The sequence below is a fragment of the Zingiber officinale genome, chromosome 5A, assembly GCF_018446385.1.
Source record: "Zingiber officinale cultivar Zhangliang chromosome 5A, Zo_v1.1, whole genome shotgun sequence".
Classification (NCBI taxonomy): domain Eukaryota; kingdom Viridiplantae; phylum Streptophyta; class Magnoliopsida; order Zingiberales; family Zingiberaceae; genus Zingiber; species Zingiber officinale.
Window position 1 is genome coordinate 142,966,187 of NC_055994.1, and position 26,953 is coordinate 142,993,139.

The following is a 26,953-nucleotide window of genomic DNA, read 5'->3' on the forward strand; positions in this document are numbered from 1 at the left end:
TTCTTTTAAAGTCTTTTCAAAATCATTTTAAAATCTTTTAAAATATTTGAAAAATCATTTCAAAATCATTTTAAAATTATTCAAAATCTTTTAAAAATTTATTTCAAAAATCTTTGAAAAATCATTTCAAAATCATTTTAAACTTAATTTCAAAAATCTTTGAAAAATCATTTCAAAATTATTCTAAAATCTTTGAAAAATCATTCCAAAATCATTTAAACTTTTTCAAAATATTAATCAATTAATTTCAGAATATTATTCAATTAATTTCAAAATATTAAAAGGGTTTAAAAATCTTTTCTTCTCAAATCATATTATGACTGCAAATGTTAACTCCAATTAATTTTCACTATAGTCTTCAAGTTTAATATTTACTAATTTGAAATTCAAACTTATATTTTCAATAATCTTAATTGACAAAGTTTATTTTATCTGATACTTACTCATAAGCCAAACATGTCTGAAAACCTAGAATGGGTGAGATGAAAAATTCAACAAAATATAAAAGACCCATTATATTTTTGGACTCTAGGACTCATTATAGGGATTCATGTTTGCATTAGTTAAGGGGGAGTGAACGGAGTCAAACTAATTATCAAGTTTCTATTGAAGAGCTTTTCAAATTTAATTAAATATCTTTTGAAAAAACTTTTCAAATAGAAATATTTAGATTTAGCATGCTTGTAATTTAGGGCTTTGATACCTAATCAAATCAAATTTAAAATTTAATTAACTTGACTCATACTTGGACCTAACGACAAACTGAATTTAACTTAACTAAACATTTAGCTACTCCCTCTTTGCTAACAAAAGACTTTAAACTAAATATCTTTCAAACTTGAGAATGTTTTTAAGCTAAAATACTTAAAACTTTAGCTACATTTTCTAACTTTTACATCTTTTCAAAATCACCCTTGAAGACTCCTTCAAAAGTCAAGTTTGCAAAAGGCTTAGCTAAGTGATTTCTATAACAATGAAAATTAAAAGCTAAGTCAATGTTTCAAAAGAAAAATTCTTATTTTTTAATTTTTATTTCACTTAGCAAAAAGTTAAACAATGAAAATTAATTATAACAAAGCTAAGTGTTATAAAAGCTATTTCAAATTTTTCTAAGTATTACTAGTGTTTAAAAATTTCAGATTTTTTAAAAAAGGTGATAAATTTTCAAATCTTGTCTACTCTTATCCCTCTTTAAAAAGTTAAGCATCAAACTAACTTGCTCTTCTGAAAAATTCAGACTTCTTTCACACTGGTATATTTTGATATATGGCAAAGGGGGAGAGTAGGAAAATTCAAAAGTAGGAAAATTCAAAAAACAAAAAGGAGGGCTTTTATTAAGGGGGAGTTTAGTATTACAAAGTTAAAAGTTTCCAGCTTAACTGTGCTTGCATTTAAAGTTTACTTACTTAAGCTTGGTTAAAACTTAATGCATCTATTTGTTATCGCATGTTTTTTTCTTAACTTTGAATTTCTTGTTGCCATAATCAAAAAGGGGGAGATTGTTGGTGCGGGAAGCATCCGACGATCAAACCCGAGTTTTGATAATGGCAAAGGATTCAAAGTTAAGGGGTTTTGTGATCTGACAGCTTTGTTGAGTGTTTCAGGAAAGTCCTAACTGCGGTTAGGCAGGTGAAAACCCTAGGGGGTGGTAACCCTAGGTCCTAGGGGGTGGTAACCCTAGGTGGAGAAAAGTCCTAGCTGCGGTTAGGCAAAGGGAAAACCCTAGGGGGCGGTAACCCTAGGTCATAGGGGGTGGTAACCCTATGCGGAAAGTCTTGGCAGGTCGGTGGCTTCAGGCAAAAGTCCTAGGGGGTGGTAACCCTAGGTGGAAAGTCCTGGTGTCGCGAACCAGGTGAAAGACTGGACTAGCCGGGAAGCGGATGTCCAGCAGAAAGTCCGGAAGCGTCGAGTGCTGAGCAAAAGTCCAGTCGATCTGGAGGATCGCACTGGCAACAGGTAAATCTCCTGAGTGGAGTAGGTGAGGACGCGTTCCCCGTAGAGGGAACAGTAGGCGTCGAGTCGACCTAGGGTTTCCGGTTGGAAACCCGAAGTCAGGCTCGGATAGTCCGGAGACTATCATTATCACTTCTATTATGCTTTATGTGCTAACTTTGTGCTGCAGGGTATATTTGGGATTAATGTATCTTGCAGGGACCAAAGTGCAAAGATTAAACTCGGATGAACAGTGTCCGAGGCGCCTCCATGGAGCTTGGAGGCGCCTCGGGTGCGAACCAGGAAAAGCCAGCGCAGAAGGTTGGAGGCGCCTTAGATGAAGTTCAAGGCGCCTTGGGTCGAAGGTTGAAGGCGCCTTGGGTAGGCTGAAGGCGCCTTGAACTGGATGAAGTTCGACCAAGTCTGTGCTGATCTCCGCGGGTGACTCGGCCTGTTTAAGGCGCCTTGAAGGGCTTCAAGGCGCCTTGAACACCCTTTATAAGGGGTCTCGAGCAGCAGCACCAGAACAACAAATACCAAGTAATCTCTCGTCAACGTGCTGCTCCAGAAAACATTCCGAAGTGTTGCTACAAGTGCCCGACGACCCGAAGCTTCAGATTTAGCATTTCTTGTTGTCGGTATAATACTTATAGCTTTTAATTGTACTCATAATTGTAATCTTTTAACGAGCTTATAGTTGTTGCCCACGGAAAGCGATCAAGGATCGCGAGCCTTCGAGTAGGAGTCGCCTTAGGCTCCGAACGAAGTAAAATCTCTCGTGTCTCTCTGTGTGTATTTGTTCTTTATTCCGCTGCGTGTTTTTAAACTCTGATAGTTCTTAGATTTAACAGAACGATTTAGCCACGAGTGCTATTCACCCCCCCCTCTAGCACGTCTCGATCCAACAGGTAAATCACGGTTAAGTTGGGCAGGAGGGGTGACTCGGGGTCGAGTGGAATTTAAAGCACAACAGACCGAGGTTTTACGCCCGTGTTCAACTGGCAACCCTTGACCCCTGAACCTCCGTTACGTCCGTGATGGGAGAGATTGAGGAGAGAGAAAGTATGATGAAAAAAAGAAGGAAGAGAGTGCGATGGAAGAGATTGAAGAGAGAGAAAGTGTAATGAGAAAAAAAGAGAAAAGAGAGTGTGTTAGGAGAGATTGAGGAGAAAGAAAGTATGATGACAAATGATGAGCGAGAAAATATAATGAGAGAAAATATGATAAGAGACAACAAGTAAAGAGAAGTGATATGAAAGAAAAAATAAATAAATATATTTTGATATTTGATATTAAGGGAAAAAATTTTAGTTTTAGGTCAAGGGTATTTTTGGAATAAGAAAATATTTTGATTGATAAAAATAGGGTAATGACTCATTGAAGGGGAGGTACATGAGAATGAGTTATTACCCAATTTCAATGATTCATTCTCTTATTTGTATTCCTATTCTTATAATCAAATATTAACTATGACAATCAATGATTTTCATTCTTATTCTCCACTCCTATTATTCTAAACCAAACGTCCCTTAATTTTTAGGAATTAGATTTAAATATTTATAGCTTATATATTTTTGTTGGACCTGTGACCATACGGGTAAGGTGAGGGTCATACATTGCATCCACGTAACAGGCCGTATTAGATCTGGCCCAACATACCGTACCGGGTCGCAGTCGAACCCATCGGCCCGACGCAACTAAATCCACTATTTTCCTGCCGTTGTTTTTCTCTTTCTGTTTTTTTTTGTTCTTTCAATTTCAGTACGAATTGTTTGTTATATTGAGATCAAAGATCCCCAAACCTGTACTTTCTCCTCCCCTTCTCTTTCTCAGGCATGGGGTTTGAACCACCTCGCAGATGCATCTCCTTACACTAGACCGATCCCTCGCCGAATTCACTCGAGCTCATCCCACCATTATCGCAAGCGTGGCAGCGGCGAAGCCCACTAACACCATGTACTTGGCCGAGAAGCCCCGCGGCGTCGATTTCTACAACAACAGTGGCTTGCCGTCGCCTCCTCAGCCGCAGCAGCAGATGCTTTTGGGCGACAGCAGCGGCGACGATCATGAGGTCAAGGCGCCAAAGAAGCGCGCCGAGACGTGGATCCAAGAGGAGACGAGGAGCCTCATATCCTTCCGTCGGGAGATCGATGGGTTCTTCAATACCTCCAAGTCGAACAAACACCTGTGGGAGCAGATCTCCGCTAAGATGCGGGAGAAAGGCTTCGACAGGTCACCGACTATGTGCACGGATAAGTGGAGAAACTTACTAAAGGAGTTCAAGAAGGCGAAGCACCAGTCCAAAGGAAGCGGTTCGGCCAAGATGTCATACTACAAGGAGTTGGATGAATTGCTCAAAGAGAGGAGCAAGAAAGCCAGCTTCAAGAGCTCTTCGGTGTCAAAGGTTGACACATACCTTCAGTTTCCTGATAAAGGTGCATTTTTTCTCCTGGTTATTACAATCTGAGATTCTACTTATCTTCTGATTAAGTTGTTAACAAATTAATAATCTGGAATTAGCATTTGATTGTGTTTAAGCTGTTTACATGCTTACAGTTTGGAATTCACAACTTTGTTAAAATTGTCCATGAGTTCTGAGTCTGGAATTAGCATTTTCTTATGTTTCCATGCTTGATGGTGAAGCTATATAGTTGAATTTCACTTGAAGCATTCAACATTTTACTTCTCCTTTTGTTTTGGATCATAAATCTTATAACTGTCACCATTTAACTCGCATTAATGCTTTCCAATTTCCAGACTGAGTTGTGCAATTTTTTTTTTCATGACACAATATGATGATTGATGAATTCAGTAAAAAAGTTGTGCTCTTGTAGTCCGTTATTTAAAAAATACCCTATTGCTAGAAAAATTACTTATTTATATTAATAGCTATTAATAAGGTACTCTTTGGTGCAAGTCAAATAAAAAATACAACCATGCTTGCTTTTTAGATAGAAAAGGAGAAACAAATATAAATGACAACTATTTTTTTTTTTTTGCCTCTCTTTTTTTTGGGATTTATGAAAAAAATCCATTCTACAATGCCATCATAATAATCTTTTAATTCTCATTTCTTGAACTTTTACAGGATTTGAAAATAAATCCATTGTGCAATGCCATGATAATCATAACTTGCCATAACTTGCCCGTTTGTTATTCATCCTTCATCGAACAGACAAATTTTGTTTTTCATTCACTTACTTAGGCATGTATACTAGGCTTCTTCTTTGGATTTCATAGTTTTGGAATAATCTTGCAACATTATGCTTAACTATGCACAATTTGTCTACTTATATTGTTCAACTATTAATTTACTTTTACATTAAATAAATTTCCCTAATTCCCTTGATTGAATAGTGTGTTATGATTTGAAATTTCATACTATGCCGGGATGGTTGTAATGTATGCTTTCTATAAGTTATCAAAACTCGATAGTACTTGACATATGTAATTTATCTTGTGTCGTTATGTTAATCATGTTGACAAGTATCATCTCATGCCGACATTCGACACCCCTTCAATTCACATCCTCACCATACATTGAAATAACGACACTATACTGAAACAATATCATTCCAAGCAAAGACTTAAACTCCCGTATGGTTTGAGATTTTGAATCTTGTACTGAGCTACGCATTATCTTTTAAGTATTGATGAATTTATGTCCTCTTTGCTCCTTTGGATTATGAAACATAATGATACTATGCTCCTGGAATCAAATCATGGTCGCTCAAGTCACAAGGAGAAACCTACTATTTTACTGGTGTTGTTCTCTATTATCACACTGGTAGCATATAAGGGATATCGTGACATTCTAAATCATTAAGACTGCATATTAATATAATAAGTAGGATAAGGTATTTTATTCTTTACATGACCATGTATATTTAATAATTATTTATTGGCTAAACTGAAATCATATTTTTGTTCTCCAATGTGTATTCCAGCCAGAAGTCTACTCATTGCTAGTCTGACCAATAAAGAGATATTTTGTTTATGCCTATTCCTTAACTAGTCTATAAAAATTGTGGTCTAATGATTTATTCATGCAACTCATATAATCATTTGGCCAAAATTACCTTGTTCATCTACTTTTTTTTATGAGGCTTGTAGGCTACACATCAATGCTTTTTTAATCATTTGAGTTTTATGTTCTGCCAATGATAAAGGTTCTCTTTTATTATTCTTGTGTTGAGTAATTTATATGATTTGCATTTAATTGCATTACAGTCATACATTTAGTTGCATTTTCCTTGACTATCCTGTAAAAATTGTGGTACAGTACCTTTTGTTTTATGTTCTGCATATGATTAATTTTTTGTTGGTTTTTTATTGTGATTTATTTTGGTGCATTATAATTGTACATTCATGAATAGGGTACTTTGAGGATTTGGTTCTATGACAGTTGTTTTATCTTCCTGCCTCTCATTACTTGTCATTAATTCATACATTTCCTTGTAGGTCTTGAAGATGCAAACACTCCTTTTGGATCTGTCGAAGGTATTAGCATGTTATTCTAAACTTTCTTCTTATACTTTTTTTCTTTATATGGTTGCTATGTCATGAAATAGTTTTATCTCCCCGTCTCATCTTTGCATGGGTGAACTTTTAATTATTTATGCACATACTATTCTTTTATTGTCTACTTTAACTGATATCAAGCACTATTTTGTATTTTCATTTGATCAAACACTTGTATTCTAGTTTGTTAATATAATATGTAGATGTTTGAATAATTTGGTTCTTGGATTAGCAAAACCAAAAGGGGATTGCTTTGTGAATTCATAAAAATCCCATGTAGGTTAGGCGTGATCATAACATTCTCATGTTTGTTCAACATATTCAAGAATCTAAGGGACCGTTTGGAAATTGAAAATCTTCCAATTTTTACTTTTCATTTTTATGGAAACAAAAACTATTGGTCACTCAGTAGCAATTTTACCGTCACACCAATGCTCCCCTTATGCTCATTTCAATTCATATATTTTTATAATTTTCATATTCGCCTTTAAAATTTTATTCTGTGGCATAAAAATTATGTTTTGTTTTTAAAATTTTTAAAATTTACAAATACTTTTAAGATTTAAAAGTATTTGTTGCATACTCCAACAAATATTCTGTTGAATATTTCAACAAATATTCTGTTGAATATTCCAACAAAAACAATAAAACTCTAGTTACCTGATCAACTCACCCATTCAGGTGGATTCACTTGAATTTTATGTTTATTTATAACATGTTTATTTATGTTCTCACTTATGCGGGCTTGCCTATTGCCTAGTCACTAGGTGGTGGATTGACTACCTGCCACCTAAAACCTTGATTATTATGAATGCCAAAATTGCAACATAGGTGCTGTTGGAAGATTGAAAATTTGCTTAGCTTCATTTGGGACTAAAGTGATTTCTTGAGAGAACTTATCTTCCACATTTGTGGGCTTTTTTAAAATCTTAGACTTTTTTATTTTATTTTTGTATATCCTAGTTTTCACCTGAGTAATATACCCTTGAAGTTGCTCAATCTAAACTTGCTGCCTTGTGGAATGACATTTAGACATCATCTAAAACACCTGTAAACTCTTTTTTACTGCAAGAGAGAAGAGTGCATAGATTGGTTTGAGATGAGTTATAGAGAAAACTTTCTTAAAGTAATGTACATTTTTGGTCTACATGTATCTATTCTTTTGTAACTAGTCATAAGCTATAATGATTAATTTGATCAAATTCATTTGCTAGATATATGTAGAGTCAAGGGTGAAAGAACAAGTTCCTTTGCTACTTGTGATTGAAGATTAGACATCTTCCATCCTTAGCTTAATTTTAATAGGGGATTGCCTAGAGCTTTGTGGTGTGACTCGAAAATGTTCACAGAAGATAAGGGCATGAGTAACTTACAGAAAGATGAACTTAAAGTTTTAAAGGAAATAAAGTTGGTAATAGTGCTTAATTTTAATAGGGGATTGTCTAGAGCTTTGTGGTGTGACTCAAAAATGTTCACAGAAGATAAGGGCATGAGAAAGTTACAGAAAGATGAACTTAAAGTTTTAAAGGAAATAAAGTTGGTAATACAAATATATAATTCCTTATAAGCTATTTGTTTTTCCTTCATTTTCTCTTGTACTTTTTCATTCCACTACCAAGATTCTTTATTTAGTGGTGCATGTCCCTTTGACTCACTGAGTACACTCGTAGTTATTATTTTCAACTTTGATACTATCTTATCCTATGTCGTATTAGAATCACCGTATATTTCACTTAATGCTTGTACTCCTACCTTTTCCTTAAATATATTTTGCTTCCTATCCTTTAACTTCCACCACTTAATTCTAGGAGTCATATATATTTTCTTTCTATTGATACTATGTTTGAGGCGTATATCCAACACTACTAACATATGTTGGGTAGTTAAGCTTTCTCCAGGAATAATCTTGCAATCTTTACAAATCTTTCTATTTTTCTTCCTAAATAATTATAAGGCTTCAAAATAACGAAATCTAGTTACTAAATTAGGGCTAGGGCTCCACCTCCACATCATTCAGAGTTAGGCCAAAGGGAGAAAAAGCAAGCTCATAATTAGTACAACAATCCTAGTGATGTTACAAAATTGAAATGTTTCACACTGAAATTTGATTAGTGAGGGTAGAAGACTTATAACATATTTTGTTTTAGACTAATGATGACCAAGTTGACAATGCCATTGGTATGAAGCAATGCTAGTGGTAGTAAGAGCTCTGGAGGAGAGTTGTCTGTCTAAGTACTCTAATTCATCAGATTCATGTTTTTTTTTGTTTAGAAATGCTTAAAAAACAATAAGAAGGGTAAGAAGGTACACAACAAATCAACAATATGTGAGAGTACCAATGAATAATAAGTAAACTTTGGAATAAAAGTTTTTTATCCAAGAGTAATGAGGAGGTATGTAAAACTTTGTCCATTTATATGAATGTGAGAACCATCAACATGGAGATAGATGGTAGAGTGGAAAGATGAAGAGTGTAAAGCAAGTCACAATTGCCTGTCAAATGTGCAGATGCATCAAAATCTAGTCACTAGTGGAGTCTTGAATTTTACTGAGGAAGTTACTAAAAGTAGAAGTAATTGCAACAAATTTAGATAAACAAAAGGAGTTATGGAGCAATTCCTGTAATTATTCATATCTGAAAGAGCTGATAATTGCTGTTGTGCATGCTGGTGCGAAGTCCAAAGATGATAAAGTGTGTTGGCTTATATAGCAAGCTATAAAGTTGGTGATCTTTCGAACTCCCGATAACAATTCAGTTGATGGTTGTACAATCATAGTGAATGCAAGGTGGATATGAACTACATCTGCATCCACAACTGTGCCTGCCACCTCTACAACCTTGTGGAGCAGTTAGAGCTACTTCTTCATATGGAGGCAAAGTGGTAGTTGAGGGCACAAGGGCAGCACAAAGTACTCCAGCCATGTATTTGATAAAAGATGGTGCTATGCCATCTACAAGTAATTGTGAGTGAATGTCGCTGTATGAGTTACCTAGGCTGGCCATAAATTTCCTTTGGACTAAGTCACTTTTTCTTCTTCTATGCATAGATGTATGGAAAATAAAGAATAATGTAGTATCAGCTAGTAATTTGCTACCTTGTGCTTTACTTCTTTTAACTTTTTTTTTTCTCCATTTTATGAATGGATGATCATGAATAAATAAATAGCCGTATTAGCTATAGGATTGCATGTTGTTCACAATTTTCTATGGGGGTGATCCATAAATTAAAAAAAAAATACTATTAACGTTCATGGAAACATTGATATGATATCTTTTGATCTCATGAATGAGATTATAATCTTTTTAGGCATATTGAATTATTATTGCAAATGCTTTCATACTGTTTCTCAAAGAAGATAAATGCTTCAATATTGTGTTTAATGGTTAAATTAATTGTCTTGTGTTTGTGATGTAAACTATGTGACATGCTCATATATTTATGATCCTGTATCAAAAACAATATTATATTCATAAATTTCAACATTACATTTAATGTACATAGTGGGGCAAGATAATTATTTTATCATGAATTTTCAAACAAATATATTTGTAATGTTTATTTTTTTGTCCAAATTGATACAAAAAATATTTAAATTATTTCAAATATGGAAGCACCTTTTTGATTTGCCGCCAGCCAATCAGTTGTATTTCTAAAACTGTAGTTCTCTGATTGACCAAACACTCCAAGTCTTCTCAACTCTTGCCCAAATACCCATTCATTCCATGCCCCTTTATCTCTTTGCCCAGATAGTATGTGATTTGAAAAAGGGAAATACTGACCAATGGTCAAGATTGGTTGGACTATGTTGATTGCACACATTAGGCCCCTAAAAGTGTGCTGCTTTTCCATGCAGTAATTGTGAATGAGAAAGGAGAAAACTTCACATTCTTCATCATGAGCAAATTCTGTGACTAAAGCATTTCAAGAGATGATCTCCCTATAGTGCATTTCATAAGAAACCTTGCTTGTGTCTTCCATGGATCTCAGATCATCATAAATTGCTTTAAGATTGATATCAAATACTAGACTAAATCTGGCACTGAGCTGACTGACTGATTGATTGTTTGTCCTTTCTTCAAGAGGTGCTTAATGATATCCGATATTAATTAATCAAAAGTTTTCTCATTTGGTTGGACACCCTTAAACTCATTTCATTCAAGAGAGGTATTACATTTCATCATAGTCATGGATGAGATAATATACCTTTAGTTCATATTCTCAAAAATCACCCTTTCACCTTCTTGGAAGATTAGATACTCTGTACATATAGCACATAGACGCAAGTGCAAAAAAGATAAGACATGGACCTAAAGTCCTTGCCTTTATTTCATATTCACTTAGCCTTTGAACTTTCTTCGTAAGACAATACTTCATTACGACATGCTGGTATCGCAGTGGCAACTGTCCCACAATTAGGTCAATCACACAGGCAAGACTTGTGTTAACTGATGACAAATTGATAATGGATAGATTAGGAAAAATTTAGATAACTTAAATACCTATATTGATACCATATATATATATATATATATAAGATAAGATGATATAACAACCAAAGTTCAGGATAAATAATTAACACCTAATGTATAAAATATATTTATTGTGATAACAAATACTTGCATTGTTTGATATTGAAATAGACATCTGCATGAATGCTTCATGCATATAAGGAGAGTATTGAATAGTTTTTATTAAAAAATTAATTTAAAGCAATATTTTGCTTTGCCAAATGAATATGCTAGTTTCAATATATGATAATAATATCACAGGTGAGCTATACATACTAATTTCACTTGTCTCTGAACTAATTAGTAGGAATCACTTGTCTGCCAATGTGATGCCATATTATATTACATGAATCAAATATCCACTTAATAATATCTTTGGGAATTTAAGGTTCCATGCATCTGACAAGAATGGACGTTCTGAAGAATTGCACCTTAGTTATATTGGACGCTGAAATAATAAGAAAAAATATAACAGATTTTCATTTTAGCTGTCGTTTCTCTTCAAGAAGTTCAATTGCATTAATTGTTTTATGCTATGATAGCATTGACAAGCTTAAATGTGCTTGTTTGAGTTACTAATTTTTATAGCCTGTCACATAAATCCTAAGATCTCCTTTCCTACAAAGGAAGGAAATGACTAGGAAAGAAAGAGCATAGGAAAAATACTCAAAAATGAAATAATTGTTTTATGCTATGATAACATTGACAAGCTTAGTGTTTGTTTGAGTTACTAATTTTTATAGCCTGCCACATAAATCCTACGATTTCCTTTCCTAGTTCCTACAAAGGAAGGAAACGTCTAGGAAAGAAAGAGCATAGGAAAAAACTCAAAAAATTGTAAGACCGATAGGTTCGATAGAGGGGGGGGGGGTGAATATCGATTCGAAAATATCGAGTATAAGCGCAGCGGAAAAGAAAAGTAGACACAGTTGTTTTTACTTCGTTCGGAGCCTGGGACGACTCCTACTCGAAGGCCCGTGGTCCTTGACCACTTTCGTTGGGCAATCACTAGCAATTCGAATATAATTACAAAATGAGTACAAGGAATGCTAATGAAACAAAGTAATACCGACAAGGAAATTAACCAAAAAGACGAAGAAGTACTTTGTCGGAGCTTTGTTAGCGTCGCAGGAACGTGGAGCGGCGGGACCCGGTCGAAGAGTTCTCGTAATGATTGTTAAGCTCTGCAGGCTTCTTTTATATCGTCCCGGCGCTGGATCCTTCCGGCGTCGAACGCGACGTGCCGCACAAACCATGATGCTCCACGTGGCGGCGACTCGGCTGGATGAAATTTCCTCCGGGCGCCGGATCCTCCGTGCCCGGACCCTTTCTCCGAAAGTCCTTCTCCTGCAAGAAAAGGTTAGTCCGAGGCAAATGTACCTGCAGCAAAGAATGTTAGCACAGTTTTATAGATGAAGTATGACTTAGATTCCGTCTTTCCGAGACGGAATCTAGTCACGATCTCGACTTCGGATATCCGAAATGGATCTAAGCGGATCGACGCCTAATGTTCCCTACCCGGAACGCGTCCCTCGATCTCTCCTCGGTGACTTACCTCACTTACCGCCAGACGTCCGGTCGGCCCGTTGACCGTCTGGACTTCGCAGCGTCCGGTCAGCCCGTCGACCGCTTGGACTTCTCGCCACTATCCGGTCGGCCCGTCGACCTGGCTGGACTTCTCGCCACCATCCGGCCCGTCGACCTAGTGGACTTCTCTATCCGGTCAGCCCGTCGACCGCTTGGACTTCTCGCCGACTATCCGGTCGACCCGACTTGGACTTTTCTGCACACTTGATAAAAGTGTCGGACAACAACAAACCTAACTTAACACGATTTGTCATTCATCAAAACTGAGTTAGGCCGTTAGTGCTAACCGCACAACTCTCCCCTTTTGATGGAATGACAACCTGGTTAAGTTAGTGATAAAAAATATGCAAGAATCAAGCATGATTTTTAAGGTTTAAGTTAGTTTTTCAAGTTTGCATTAAGTTGCTCTAACTTAACCAACCTAACCCTCCCCCTTTGGCATTCATCAAAAAACAAGGGTAAAGATACACAGTGAGAAATACCGAAAACAATAATACCTTGAACAATAACTGTGTTTTTAAATCCAAGAGAAGATCAAATTGACTTGGGGGAGTATAAAGTTTTGAAATTTTGTTTAAAGCATTAGCTTTTAGTTTTTAAAAAAATGCTAAGTTTAGATAGGTTAATTTTCAAACATACGTCTATAAGGTCCAAAACAAGTTTCAACTTTGAAATGCTACTTAAACATAAGTTTTCAAAACCAAAATTCCAAAACTAAGTTTGAAAAGTCTAGTTTTCAAAACTGATTGAAATTTATTTATCAACACTAAGTGTACAAGATTCAATTTTCAAAATCAAGGAAAATAATTTTGAGAAGCTTAGTTTGTAAACTAAACTTTGTAAAATTTATCTTTCAAATTAAATTGTCAAAATTAAGTAAAATCAAATTTTTAAGAAATAGACTCAGGACAATTTTTTAAGTAAGATTAAGTTTAAATCTTTACTTGAAAAGTTCAGTTTTCAAAGAATAGGTAAAAAGTTTGTGAGATTAAAAATTTCACAATTTTAAACAAATTATTTTTAAACTTTGATTTTAAAAATTAAGTTGAAAATTCATTTTGGAAAACTAAAGTAGTTTATTTCTCCCCCTGAATTTGATATCTAACCAACTGTCTAACCAATTAGGTACTAACTAACTATTAGAAAATAGTAGCTTTCACTTGGTTAGTCAGATTAAGTTAATTATAATCAGTCAGTGTTTGATTTGACTGATGAACTTTAATCTGATTAATATTTGAATTGTATTTAACGTCCAGACTGATACTGATGCACTGAAATAAGCATCTTAGGTCCAGACAGATGGCCTATGCATCTCACCCCTTTTTATGTTTATCAACCACAAGCAAGGTAAACCTAAGGTGTTGGTGAGATGCTCAAGAACTAAACCTATGGGTACATGCTTTCTAAGGATGTAAGACTAGTCTAAGGCCAAAACTGTTTTTGAAAGTCTAAAGATGGAAATTTTGAAATCAAACAAGTTTAGCCTATAAGTTGATAAAATCAGTTTTGAAAGTATTTTTGAAGGATCCTAGTCTATTGAGCACATCCCTAATTGTCGTCGTAAGTTGCTAAATTCACTTTCAGGGAGGGGTTTTGTAAAAATGTCAGCTAAATTTGATTTAGACTCAATGTACTTGAGTTCAATATCACCTTTAGTAACATGATCCCTGATGAAGTGATGCCTAACTTCAATATGTTTGGTTCTTGAATGATGCACAGGATTCTTGGTTAAGTTAATCGAACTTATATTATCAATTAATACTTTTACACTTGTGATATTTAAGTTGAAATCTTTTAGAGTATGCATCATCCATAGTATTTGTGCAACACACTCGCCTATAGCTATGTATTCTGACTCAGTTGTAGATAGTGCAACACAGTGTTGCTTTCTACTAAACCAGGTGACAAGGGATGGACCAAGTAGTTGGCATCCACCACTTGTGCTTTTGCGGTCTAATTTGCATCCGGCATAATCTGAATCAGAATATCCTATTAATTCAAAGTTGTTGGTTCTAGGATACCAAATACCTACATTTGTGGTTCCCTTGAGGTATCTAAAGATTCTTTTGACTTGAGTCAAATGAGATTCTTTAGCACAGGTTTGGTATCGAGCACACATACTAACTGCAAATAAAATGTCAGGTCGGCTTGCAGTTAAGTAAAGCAGACTACCTATCGCGCTCCGATAATGTTTTAAGTCTACTGACTTTCCATTAGGATCATCATCTAGGATTGTGTTTACGGCCATAGGTGTTTTTATTTCTTTAGTATTTTCCATTCCAAATTTTCTAAGTAACTCCTTAGTATATTTTTGTTGATAAATATAATTTCCTTCATTTGTTTGTTTGACTTGTAACCCTAGAAAATAAGTTAATTTTCCTACCAGACTCATTTCGAATTCGTGTTCCATTAGGTTTGTAAATTCGTTTAAAAATTCTGAGTTGGTTGAACCAAAGATGATATCATCTACATAAATTTGAGCTATAAAAATATCTTCTTTTATTGATTTCACAAATAGTGTTGGGTCAATTTGACCTTGATTGAACCCTTTAGAGGTTAAGTAAGAGGTTAGTCTTTCATACCATGCCCTAGGTGCCTGTTTAAGTCCATATAATGCCTTTTTTAATTTGTAGACATAATCAGGGTGTTCTAGGCTTTCAAAACCTGGCGGCTGACCTACATACACTTCTTCTTTTATCAATCCATTAAGAAAGGCAGACTTGACATCCATTTGGTATAGTTTGAATCCTTTATGTGCTGCATAGCTTAGTAACATTCTAATGGACTCTAGTCTAGCTACCGGGGCATAAGTTTCATCGTAGTCAAGTCCTTCAACTTGACTGAACCCTTTGGCAACTAACCTGGCCTTGTTCCTAGTAATTTCTCCAGTTTCACTTAATTTGTTTCGAAATACCCATTTGGTTTCTATTATTTTCTTATCGTTAGGTGGAGGTACTAGGTCCCAAACTTCATTGCGCTCAAATTGAGCTAATTCTTCTTGCATAGCTATGACCCAGTCTGGGTCAAGCAGCTACAGTTTTGGGTTCAATATTTGAGATTAACGAGATTTGACTTAGGTTTCTGAAAGATGACCTAGTTTGAACCCTCAGTTCTGGGTCACCAATTATTTGATTAGTAGGATGGTTTGGGTTGACTCTTATGGTTCTAGGAGGTTGACTTTCTTGTAGTTGTTCTTCTTCTTCATGATTTTGGGTTTGGTTTGTTCCCTCAGAATTGATATGTTCGTTAACAGAGTTAACTGGTTGAGGTTGGGCTTGTTCTAGGTTTTGATTGGATTCTTTAAATTTTACATTGGTGGTTTCCTCAATTCTTAAAGTGACTTTATTATAAATTCTGTAGCCTCTGCTATTCAGAGAGTAACCTAGAAAAATTCCATTTTCTATTTTGGAAGTGAATTTGCCTAAGTGTTCTCTAGTATTTAGGATAAATGCTGGGCAACCAAATACCTTAAAGTATTTTATATTAGGTTGTTTGTTGTAAAATATTTCAAAAAATGTTTTATTGTGGTTTTTGTTTAGTGTTGTTCGGTTTTGTACATAGCAGTCTGTACTAACAGCTTCTGCCCAATAATATTTCGGTAAGTTGTATTCATTTAGCATAGTTCTAGATGCTTCAAGTAAGGTTCTATTTTTCCTTTCTACAATTCCATTTTGTTGGGGAGTTTTAGGGCAGGAAAATTCATGATGGTAGCCATTTTCAAGGCAAAATTTATCAAAATTATGATTTTTAAATTCTCCTCCATTATCACTTCTGATTCTTTTAATTTTTATGCCTTTTTCATTTTCAATTTGTTTGCAGAAATTCGTAAAAATTTCCACGGTTTCATCTTTATGTTTTAAGAATTGACCCATTACCTAGAAAAGCAACAAATAGTGGTGCAAATGGAGTTGAGCATAATAAAAATGGCTTTGCACACGACATTTGGGTTGGGTTGGGTTGGGTTGTTGGGTTGAGTTGACTGAGCTAGGATATACCGTTGTAAAGTTGACAAAATTTTACGGTTACAATCAAGTTGCAATGATGTAGCCTGAAACTCTGTGATTCATTAGAAAAATAAAGCATATAGAGACTGAATGTCACTTCACGGGAAAGAAAAATTAAAGTAATGAGATCAAATCATATATTAGTTCTAACAATTAGTTAACAAATTAGTTTGTCATCTATTATAACTAAACAATATAGACTTCCATTTATTGATTTGACCCCGTGGGAGTCAAATAAATCTAAGTGTAAAAGTTCTAGGACTGAGTTGGTTTGGGATTCATTAATTGGTTTGTGGGTAGATTTTGTTTGTTTGCCTTGTTGACAAGCATTACATATTGTTGAATCTAAGTTAGGTAATTTTGGTAAGCCTCTAACTAGACCATTTAATTTACTTATGTTTCTGAAATGGGTGTGTGACATTCTTCTGTGCCATAACCAGGTTTCTTCTTTTTGCGTTAAATAACACTTGACTGAAGAAGTAGTTAAGTTGATGGCATAGATATTGTCTTTTCTAAAGCCTTTTAGGCTTATAGTTGGATTATCTAGATGTTTGATCAAACATTCTGTGGATAGAAATTTTACCTTATACCTAGTGTCACACAATTGACTTATACTCAGAAGATTGTATTTAAAATTTTCAACAAGTAGAACATTTGAAATTATGAAATCTATTTTTAATTCAATATTACCTATACCAATTACCTTGAGTTTACCGTTGTTTCCAAAGGCAACTGTTCCTAGGCTTTTGTAGGTTAATTGAGTGAACTTGGTGTAATCTCCAGTCATATGTTTGGAGCAGCCACTGTCCAAAATCCATTTGGTTTCCTACAACACGTAGGATTTTTATGTTAGTCTTAGTTTATCAATTTTTAATCAATCATTATTATTATTATTATTATTATTATTTTTTTAATTAACTAATTTAAGTTTAAAATTTTGAAATTAATTTTTAAGTTTAAAATTTTGAAATTAATTTTTAAGTTTAAAATTAAAATTTTGAAATTAATTTTTAAGTTTAAAGTTAAAATTTTTGAAATTAATTTTTAAGTTTAAAATTAAAATTTTGAAATTAATTTTTTAAGTTTAAAATTAAAATTTTTGAAATTAATTTTTAAGTTTAAAATCAAAATTTTGAAATTAATTTTTAAGTTTAAAATTAAAATTTTTGAAATTAATTTTTAAGTTTAAAATTAAAATTTTGAAATTAATTTTTAAGTTTAAAGTTAAAATTTTGAAATTAATTTTTAAGTTTAAAATTAAAATTTTTGAAATTAATTTTTAAGTTTAAAATTAAAATTTTGAAATTAATTTTTAAGTTTAAAAAATTTAAGCCTAATTCATCTCACCCGATCTATGTTATCAATCAGGGAATCCTATGATTTTGTGAGATGAAATTGGTTTGATTACAGACTTTTGGTTTGACTTGTGTTAGATTCAGATTTAGTTTTGGTTTCCACAAATAGGCATTCTTCGGATAAACTTCTAAGCTTGGTGAGTCACAGGGACATCATTAGAAGTAACCAACCTTTCGAAGTTTTCCGAATAGTCCTATCCACGGAACTTAGTACTAAATCTTGGTCTAACTTAGATCCGCTTGGCCAATGCACGGGTCACTTGCCAAACGCACCGGATCGAAGCCGTATCTTTCTAGATGCGATGCCCAAGCTTCCTAACGTATTATCATCCAAAACTTCACCGGCACCGTGAGTCAAGTTAACCTCTGTCTCTTTCTAATCCTAATTACCCTGTCGGGTTAGTTTGTTTGGGTTACCCCGGGTATGTTAGTTTTGGAGGTGCCAGGTATTCGGAGCCTCCCGAATTATTGGCCATTAATTTAGATTTTGGGTTTGTGTCGATTCTTTTTATAGTTATAATCAACTTGGTGATATTCTAAATTTTGTTGAGTTTTGAATTTTGATTTCGAGTTAAATTTATTTTTTAGTTTTTGATCTGATTTATTCAAGTTTATATAATGTATTTTATCTTTAGGTATATAGAATTGATTAGGTCCTACTTGCGTGGTTAAGCACGCTTTCGGGACCCAAGCTTGTTTAGTTACTTTGTGTTGGGTTAATAATGATTTAAAGGTTTTGTTTGATTTTGACTTATATCCAAGTCCGGTTTTATTATAGCATGCCTTTTGGTTATTTAGAATTAAATCTAAATTTTTAGATCTTGTTGTGAATTTTTCCAACAATTCTTTTAACTTATTAATTTCACTTTTTAATGATAAATTCTCCTCCTCAAGTGTTTGGTCTTGAGTTGGATTCGAATTTTTTAATTGTTCCTTGAGGTTTTGATTTTCTTCAAGAAGTGATTTATTTTCATTTTCCAATTTAACTAATTTTTTATTTAAACACGAGATAATTCTAAAGAATTTACGATTTAAGTTTAGGTATACCTCTTCGGAACCTTCGGAAACGAGTGCGGACTCGTGGCTTGATTCGGGTTCGGACCCGTCTTCCGATTCCTCTGATTCGTCTTCCGTTTCAGCTTCGCGAGCCATCAGCGCGAGGTGACTTTGGTGCTTTTGCCTTTCTCCCTCCGATTCGTCTGAGGAGGAATCGTCCCATGTTGCTTTGAGGGCTTTCTTCTTTGTTGACTTTGGTTTGTCAAGTTTCAATCTTGGGCATTCGTTCTTGTAGTGCCCCTTTTTGTTACATCCGAAACATGTGACATTTCTTGAGTCGGCTGGCGAACTGATCTTCTGAAGATCCTGTTTGCTGAAGCTTCTCTTTTTCCTGGTGAACATTTTCCTTACCAGGTTCACCAGGTGTTCTTCATCTTCAGAGTTTTGATCGGAATCTTCTTCAGATTCGGGTTTGTTCTTCTTTTCTTTAGAGGAACCTGCGAATAAAGCTACACCTTTCTCGACCCCGCGTTAGTTTGCTCATGAGTTCTAATTCACGGAAGAGTTCATCCAATTTTAACTTAGATAAGTTTTTGAAATTTTGTAGGCATCTACAATTGATGCCCACAAATTATTTCGCGGAAAAGCATTTAACGCGTACCTTACTAAGTCTCGGTTCTCCATTTGGTGTCCTATCGCGTGGAGACCGTTGAGGATATCTTTGATTCTCGCGTGGAGCTGACTTGCCGTTTCTCCTTCCTACATTTTTATATTAAAAATTTTATTTAACAGAAATCTCTTTTTGTTACCTTCGCGTCGCTTGTTCCTTCGTGCAGCTCGATCGGTTTATCCCGAGCTCCTTAGCGTTTTCATGCGGTCCGACCCGGTTCAGTTCTTCTCGTGTTAGTCCGCAGTGTAGAGTGTTGATGGCTTTGTTTTCAATTGATGCCTTTTTCTTTAAATCATTTGTCCATTCTTCAGGGTCTATTATTTTCCGGAGTTGTCTACTGGAATTTTATAAGCCTTTGTGACGCTCATCCATTGGTCGTGTCTTCATGTAGACCTCCATTCTTCTCTTCCAGTACGAAAAGTCATCCCCGTTGAATAGGGAGGACGAACTGTGTTGAAGCCTTCTTGTTGAGACATCTTATCCTGCACACACTAAATTAATCGAAAAAGGAAATCCCAAGACTTCGTCTTGGATTAGCATGCGGAAAAAAAGAACTCTAAGTGTAACGAAAAAATCTTCCAAAAGATAATAATATCAGTTTGGAATTGAAAAATATTCCCCTCCTCGATTGGTGGTTGCACCAAATCGAGGCGCCGCTCCGATACCACTTGTAAGACCGATAGGTTCGATAGAGGGGGTGAATATCGATTCAAAATATCGAGTATAAGCGCAGCGGAAAAGAAAAATAGACACGATTGTTTTTTACTTCGTTCGGAGCCTGGGACGACTCCTACTCGAAGGCCGTGGTCCTTGACCACTTTCGTTGGGCAATCACTAGCAATTCAATATAATTACAAAATGAGTACAAGGAATGCTAATGAAACAAAGTAATACCGACAAGGAAATTAACCAAAAAACGAAGAAGCACTTTGTCGGAGCTTTGTTAGCGTCGCAGGAACGTGGAGCGCGGACCAGCGGTCGAAGAGTTCTCAGATGATTGTTCAAGCTCCTGCCTGGGGCTTCTTTTATATGCTGTCCCGGGCGCCTGGATCCCTTCCGGCGCCTGAACGTGACGTAGCTGCACAAACCATGATGCTCCACGTGGCGACGACTGGTGGATGAAATTTGCCTTGGGCGCCGGATCCTTCCGGCGCCGGACCTCAGCGCCGGATCCTCGGCGCCGGACCTCTTCTCCGAAAGTCCTTCTCCTGCAAGAAAAGGTTAGTCCGAGGCAAATGTACCTTGCAGCAAGAATGTTAGCACGGTTTTATAGATGAGCAAAGTATGACTTAGATTCCGTCTTTCCGAGACCGGAATCTAGTCACGATCTCGACTTAGATATCCGAAATGGATCTAAGCCGGATCGACGCCTAATGTTCCCTACCGGGAACGCGTCCGCAGTCACTCCCCTCCGGTGACTTACCTCACTTACCTGCCAGACGCCCGTTGACCCGTCTGGACTTTTCGCCAAGCGTCCGGTCACCGTCGACCTTTGGACTTCCGCCACTATCCGGTCACCCGTCGACCTAGTGGACTTCTCGACTATCCGGTCGGCCCGTCGACCTAGTTGGACTTCCTGCCTCAGCCCGTCGACCTGCTTGGACTTCTCGCCAGCTATCCGGTCAGCCTGTCGACCTAGCTGGACTTTTCCTGCACACTTGATAAAAGTGTCAGACAACAACAAACCTAACTTAACCTGATTTGTCATTCATCAAAACCTGAGTTAGACCGTTAGTGCTAACCGCACCAACAAAAATAAATTGTAAAATATTTTTCCTTTTTCTTAAATTTCAAAATTTTATTTGTCAAAAACAAAAAATATTTTTTAATGTTTTTTTCCAGGTTTTTTAATTCGGAGTTGAGCTCCATTGCACGCGAAATTAGTTGTCAGTCCAAATTGGACAGCAACAATATAGACGAAGACTGGAGAAAAATTCCCTCTCTTTTTTCCTTCTCTCCAGCCTTTTCTGCTTAAAGAAACGCAGGGAGAGTGTCATCTGCGAAAGTCTTTGTCAGTTTTCTTCCCTCATAGGAAGCACACAGCTTATGTGAATGCCAACATTTATTCTTCCAGTAGCATGTAAAATGCCAAAGCTGAACATGGATGACGGAAAATTTGGCTGAAAGAAGTATTTGGGGTTGTATTAGAACTCTTTTCCAAAAGGCGAATAGTGTTAGATTTTCTGTAACTAGCATTAGCCTTTCCAGTTGATAAACTGGAATTGTGAATCTCATGAACTCCTTTGTGCTTTTATCAGAAATAATGGATTTTAGTTTTGTGTACAAGGTTTTTTTCAATGGCAGATTTAATATCTCTCAAATCCACCAATCTTTCCCTTGCAAGTGAAGGGGTGTATTCTGGGAACTGGCTACATTGACTGGCTTGTCCATTTTTTATCTTTAATGATTCTTTTTTAGCTACTGAATTTTGCACTCAAACTAGATATTTTCCAATTGCTATTAAGATTCATGTAAAGAGAAAATTTGTTTTGTTCAAATTTTTTGTTAGAGTACTTCCGTGTAGAATCACCCTTTAATTTTTTTAAAATATATTTAATAGTGATAAGCTTCCTTGTCATCCTATTGATGGAAATTAAATGTTTACCTACATGTTCCTGAGTAAATTTTCTCATCCAAGCTTGTTGCAATAAAGTGTAAGATTCTAAGTAATCTTCTAACAGGTAGGTCACCACTCAACCTTGACAGAACACTAGAGCATGACAGACATCCACTTGCTATAACGGCAGCTGATGCTGTTGCTGCTAATAGTGTTCCCCCATGGAACTGGAGAGATGCTTCTGTGAATGGTAATGAACTTTTTAACCATATTAGAAATATATTCTTGGATATTCATTGATTCCATCTTGGATGCCCATCTGGAAAATGGAAATATTGCATCTATTGTCTGCTTCAAAACATTTTATTTGTGTTGCTAACCTAAACATATATTATTATCTTATAAAGGGCAAGTGTCTCCTTTCTCACAATATGCTTAATTGATTTTTTTTAATATGTAGATAATAGTGCCTCTTATGTTGGAAGAGTCATTTTAGTCAAATGGGGTGATTTCTCGAGAAAACTTGGTGTTGATGGCACTGCAGACGCGATCAAGGAAGCCATCAAGTCTGCATTTGGTTTAAGAACAAAAAGGGCTTTTTGGTTAGAGGATGAAGACAATGTGGTTCGTAGCTTTGACAGAGAAATGCCTCTTGGTTCCTATACTCTGCATCTTGACGAGGGTAACGATAATGCTTTTACATCTATTTCAAGTACTGGACTCTTTATGTTGAAAGCTCAAGATTTCTGTGTCCTAGTCTTTCTCCTGTCATTTGTTCTTAAATTCCAGAGTGCTAATTTTAACACTTATTTGCCTCGTACTTTCAATAAGAACTTGTGTTTGATTGAATTATTATTTTTCTCAGTACTTCATAAAACCTTATTGCGAGTTGAAGTGGGCGTGCTTGGTGTTTTTTTGACTAGAAGTGTATGCAATAACAAATAGAATTCAAGTCTAAGAGTGTTTCTTTGACCATTCATCTGGAATATAACTACAGTAAATTGTGACTGATATGAGAGCAAGAAATCAATAAATGGTTTTTAATTCAGGAATGAACAAGTGACTTCGATATTGAGGTTACAACTGGTTGTCACAATTTAGATACATTAGATTGATATTGCAGCTTTGGTTGTATCTGTCAAATTAATTTAAGGATTAATAGGCAATTTTCGTGAAACAAGTGTTATTATCTGTCTACACTATTGTGTTCCGGGCGCCTCACATGGCTGCCCCACAACCATATGTAGAGAGGTAAATTAGGAAATCAAACATACCACCACATGGGAGGATATTTCTACCGGCTTCGCTGGAAATCGACTCTTGCTCAATTATGCAAATCTACCACATGGTGGACAACTCAGCTATATATGCCCTGGGGGCATGTCTACACTATTCTATTCTGGATTTGATAGTTTGATACAAACTCATCCACTACATGAATGATTTCATTTTGTCCTGTGATGCCTACCCAAGATTCTAGGTTATGGAACCATGGAACACAGAGAAATCTGTCTCACACTTAACACTTCCTGGAGAAGTATATCTGCCAATTTTCTCTCTCCCTGCCTTTCGTCTAGTTAGGCAATTGGAAGTTAAACCAGTAGGGCTGGACATCTAAATATGCCTGCATAATGTCTGTCCATTGGTTGACAATTGCGTAGCAGTACCCAATGAGAGTGTGTAAATTACTTGTTTGTGCCACATTTATTGGAATAGATATCAGCCGATCAAGCTCCAGCTCACTAAATCACTAGTTAGAGTAGTTCATTCTACATGCCAATTGAGACATCAACTTGATTGAGCATCTAATTTGATAGACCTGGATCGACTGAACAAACCATATATTTATGAAAAAGATACTTTAAATTATTCATCTTAATAATAAATAATATTGAAATTGTTGTGAGAAGCAAGGGTAGATAAGTCTTTTTATCTTTTGTTAATAAGTTGATGCTTAGGGTTGTGTGGCTATATAAGCATATGTAATTCTCCTGAAATATGATGAATATTAAAAACTCTTTATTTCAACATGGTATCAGAGCAAAGTTCCGATCCCTAACCCTAACCCTAGCCGTCGGCGCATCTTCTTCCTCTTTGCCCTAGCGCCGACCAAGCTTTCCTCTTCCTTTCTTCATCGCGATCTCTTGGCGCCGACCAAGCTTTCTTCCCTTCTCTCTGCCACGTGCATATCTTCTTCCCGAAGGTGCCCACAAGGTTGTCACCACCTCAACTTCACCGGCAAAGCTGCAGTGATCTGCTGGTCACCGGAGAGCAGCAACTTCTTCAAACTACTGTGAATTCTTGCACTTCACCTTCTCTCGAATTCTTTTTCTTCAGCCCAGTCTACTGCCGCCGCCCCTTCCAGAAAAATTTTAATGGCGGATAACGCTAGCGAAACCTCGGGGATTTCTGCGAACCCTATGTCTTCTTCAGGACAGGTACAACCGGTTTTCACAATGGCAGGCACTGGAGGATCCGGTCTTCAGATAGTATCAGAAAAATTGTCTGAGACAAATTATGCATCTTGGGCAGTTGCTGTTGAACTTTATGTCGAAGGCCATGATAAACTTGATATTCTTCATGGCACTAAAGTGAAACCAGATGAAAAGGATCCTAGTTTTCGCACTTGGCGACGTGACAATATTCAATTAATGACTTGGATGCTTAACTCTGTTAATTCTGGCATCAAACAAGTCATTCTTCATAACAAAACAGCGTACGACATGTGGAAGACACTGGAGCAGATGTATGGACGTCGACATGATATGCTGCGTACTTCTCGAGATGATAGAAGGTCCACTTCTGGCTATTGCACTTTTTTGGGAGGAAACTTGGTAACTTGGAGGAGTAAGAAACAAAATATTTGTGCACGGTCTAGTGCTGAAGCTGAATATCGAGCCATGGCACATGGTCTTACAGACATGTTGTGGCTGAGTTTTCTGTTGACAGACATAGGATTAAAGGTTGAATTACCTCTCAGGTTGTATTGCGACAACAAGGCAGCAATCAATATTGCAAATAATCCAGTACAACATGACCGGACTAAACACATTGAGATTGACCGTCACTTTATTCGGGAGAGACTTGATTCTGGAGAGCTATGTCTGTCTTATGTTAAGTCTGAGGATCAACTTGCTGATATGTTTACAAAAGCTATACCCCAAGTTGTGTTTGACTCTTCTCTTAGCAAGTTAAACATGTTTGATATATATGTTCAACTTGAGGGGGAGTGTTGTGAGAAGCAAGGGTAGATAAGTCTTTTTATCTTTTGTTAATAAGTTGATGCTTAGGGTTGTGTGGCTATATAAGCATATGTAATTCTCCTGAAATATGATGAATATTAAAAACTCTTTATTTCAACAGAAATAACATTTATAGATCTTCATAATTTATTTACTAATGAAACTAAATTTGAAGATTATACTAAAAATGTTTAAAATAACATGCATATGTGACTATTTATATTTTGCACACAACTGTAAATAACTAAATATTAAGATTACAGTTTGTAAGTTTTGGAAAAAACCAGCTGACTGCAAGTTTTTGGAAAAAAAAACAATTTGGGTCTACTGTGTTTAATTCAATGGAAAGTCAGATAGTGGAGAGAAAAGATCACAAAATTACACAGGGAGCTCCATCAATAATGTATATCTTTCGTGTCACTTTACCTCCTCCCCTTGCTCCCAGGTATGATAAACATGTTATGTGCCCTTGAATGTTTAGGTGTTTTCCTTTGATGGGTAGGCAAGTTGTAGATGTTTCAGTATTACTGAATCCAGTGTTCTATTGTTAGTGTAGCACCATAGCACTCTTCCCGCTGCTATCAAATGTATTGTTATCTTTGTAGTTTCACGAGGACCATGTGTTTCAGTAATTGAATCCTAATATCTTCATTTGAAATAGTCTGTTTGTTTCCCTGTTGATTGACACCAGTGACAATTTGGTGTTGCTTGTTATAATCATCTAAATTTAGCAGATAGCTTGTCATGTTTTTAATTATAAGGTTTATTGGAAAGAGTGAATTGCATTGAACAATTGCACTTGGATCATGTCTTAGATCCGGTACTTTGTGAGGTCGACTTGTAATTATTATTGGACACTCTCGTTACCAATGAATGCAATGATACTATAGTTTTCATTTAGCGAAGAAAATTATTTCTCGTACTAATTTTCTCATAGCGTTGCTCTTTAATCACTAACAACGGTTTACTTATTTTGTCAGGTGTAACTATAAAAGTTTGTATTTACGATGACACTGGTCCAGTTCGTACTGAAGAAAAAACACTGTACACTGAGGATGATTTCCATGATTTCCTTTCTCACCGCGGTTGGATGGGCCTCAGGGAGTTAAGCAGCTTTAAAAATGTGGATTCTCTCAATGAACTTCATCCAGGTGCGATGTATCAGGGAGTTAGATTGCTTAGTGATTAATTAGATGTAATGCTCTTGCGAAGTGTGGGAGTCATGCTATGTGCGTCTATAGTTTAAGTAGTCATGCTGCATGTGCTTGTTTTAGAGATCCTTGTGCAGTAGCAGGGCAAGTTGTGGCGATGGTATAGCTCTATGAAACCTGTAGATATAAACAAGAGAAATTGATAGGAACATTTTAGTACTATTTTATGCTACAAAGTGGCTAGTTGGAACTAATTGTGGTTCAATTCATGGAAATCCTTCTTTAGCTTCCAAGGCTTCTTACACGAAAGGTACAGGTTCTCATTCTTCAAGGTCCTTTAGGATGAGTGAAGAAGCACATGATTGACTAAGTTGTACTATATTCTGTTTGGGAGAAACTTGTTGATTGATCATTCCCATCATGCAGCT

At 36.0% G+C, this 26,953-nt stretch overlaps 1 protein-coding gene across 1 annotated transcript; it reads left to right on the forward strand.

Annotated features, from left to right (window-relative positions):
* Positions 1–3,706: 3,706 nt before the first annotated feature.
* Positions 3,707–26,779, forward strand: LOC121982186 (trihelix transcription factor GT-1-like). Its single transcript, XM_042535134.1, has 5 exons — positions 3,707–4,367; positions 6,394–6,432; positions 22,257–22,382; positions 22,593–22,814; positions 26,355–26,779. The coding sequence occupies exons 1-5, from the start codon at positions 3,791–3,793 to the stop codon at positions 26,561–26,563; spliced, it is 1,173 nt and encodes a 390-aa protein (XP_042391068.1). The 5' UTR covers positions 3,707–3,790; the 3' UTR covers positions 26,564–26,779.
* The last annotated feature ends 174 nt before the right edge of the window (positions 26,780–26,953 follow it).

Bases quoted from the DNA above. Each gene is read 5' to 3' on its own strand.
- LOC121982186 (XM_042535134.1), top strand. From the start codon at position 3,791: ATGCATCTCCTTACACTAGACCGATCCCTCGCCGAATTCACTCGAGCT. The intron at 4,368-6,393 runs GTGCATTTTTTC...ATTTCCTTGTAG, and splicing joins CCTTCAGTTTCCTGATAAAG to GTCTTGAAGATGCAAACACT. The intron at 22,815-26,354 runs GTAACGATAATG...TTATTTTGTCAG, and splicing joins TACTCTGCATCTTGACGAGG to GTGTAACTATAAAAGTTTGT.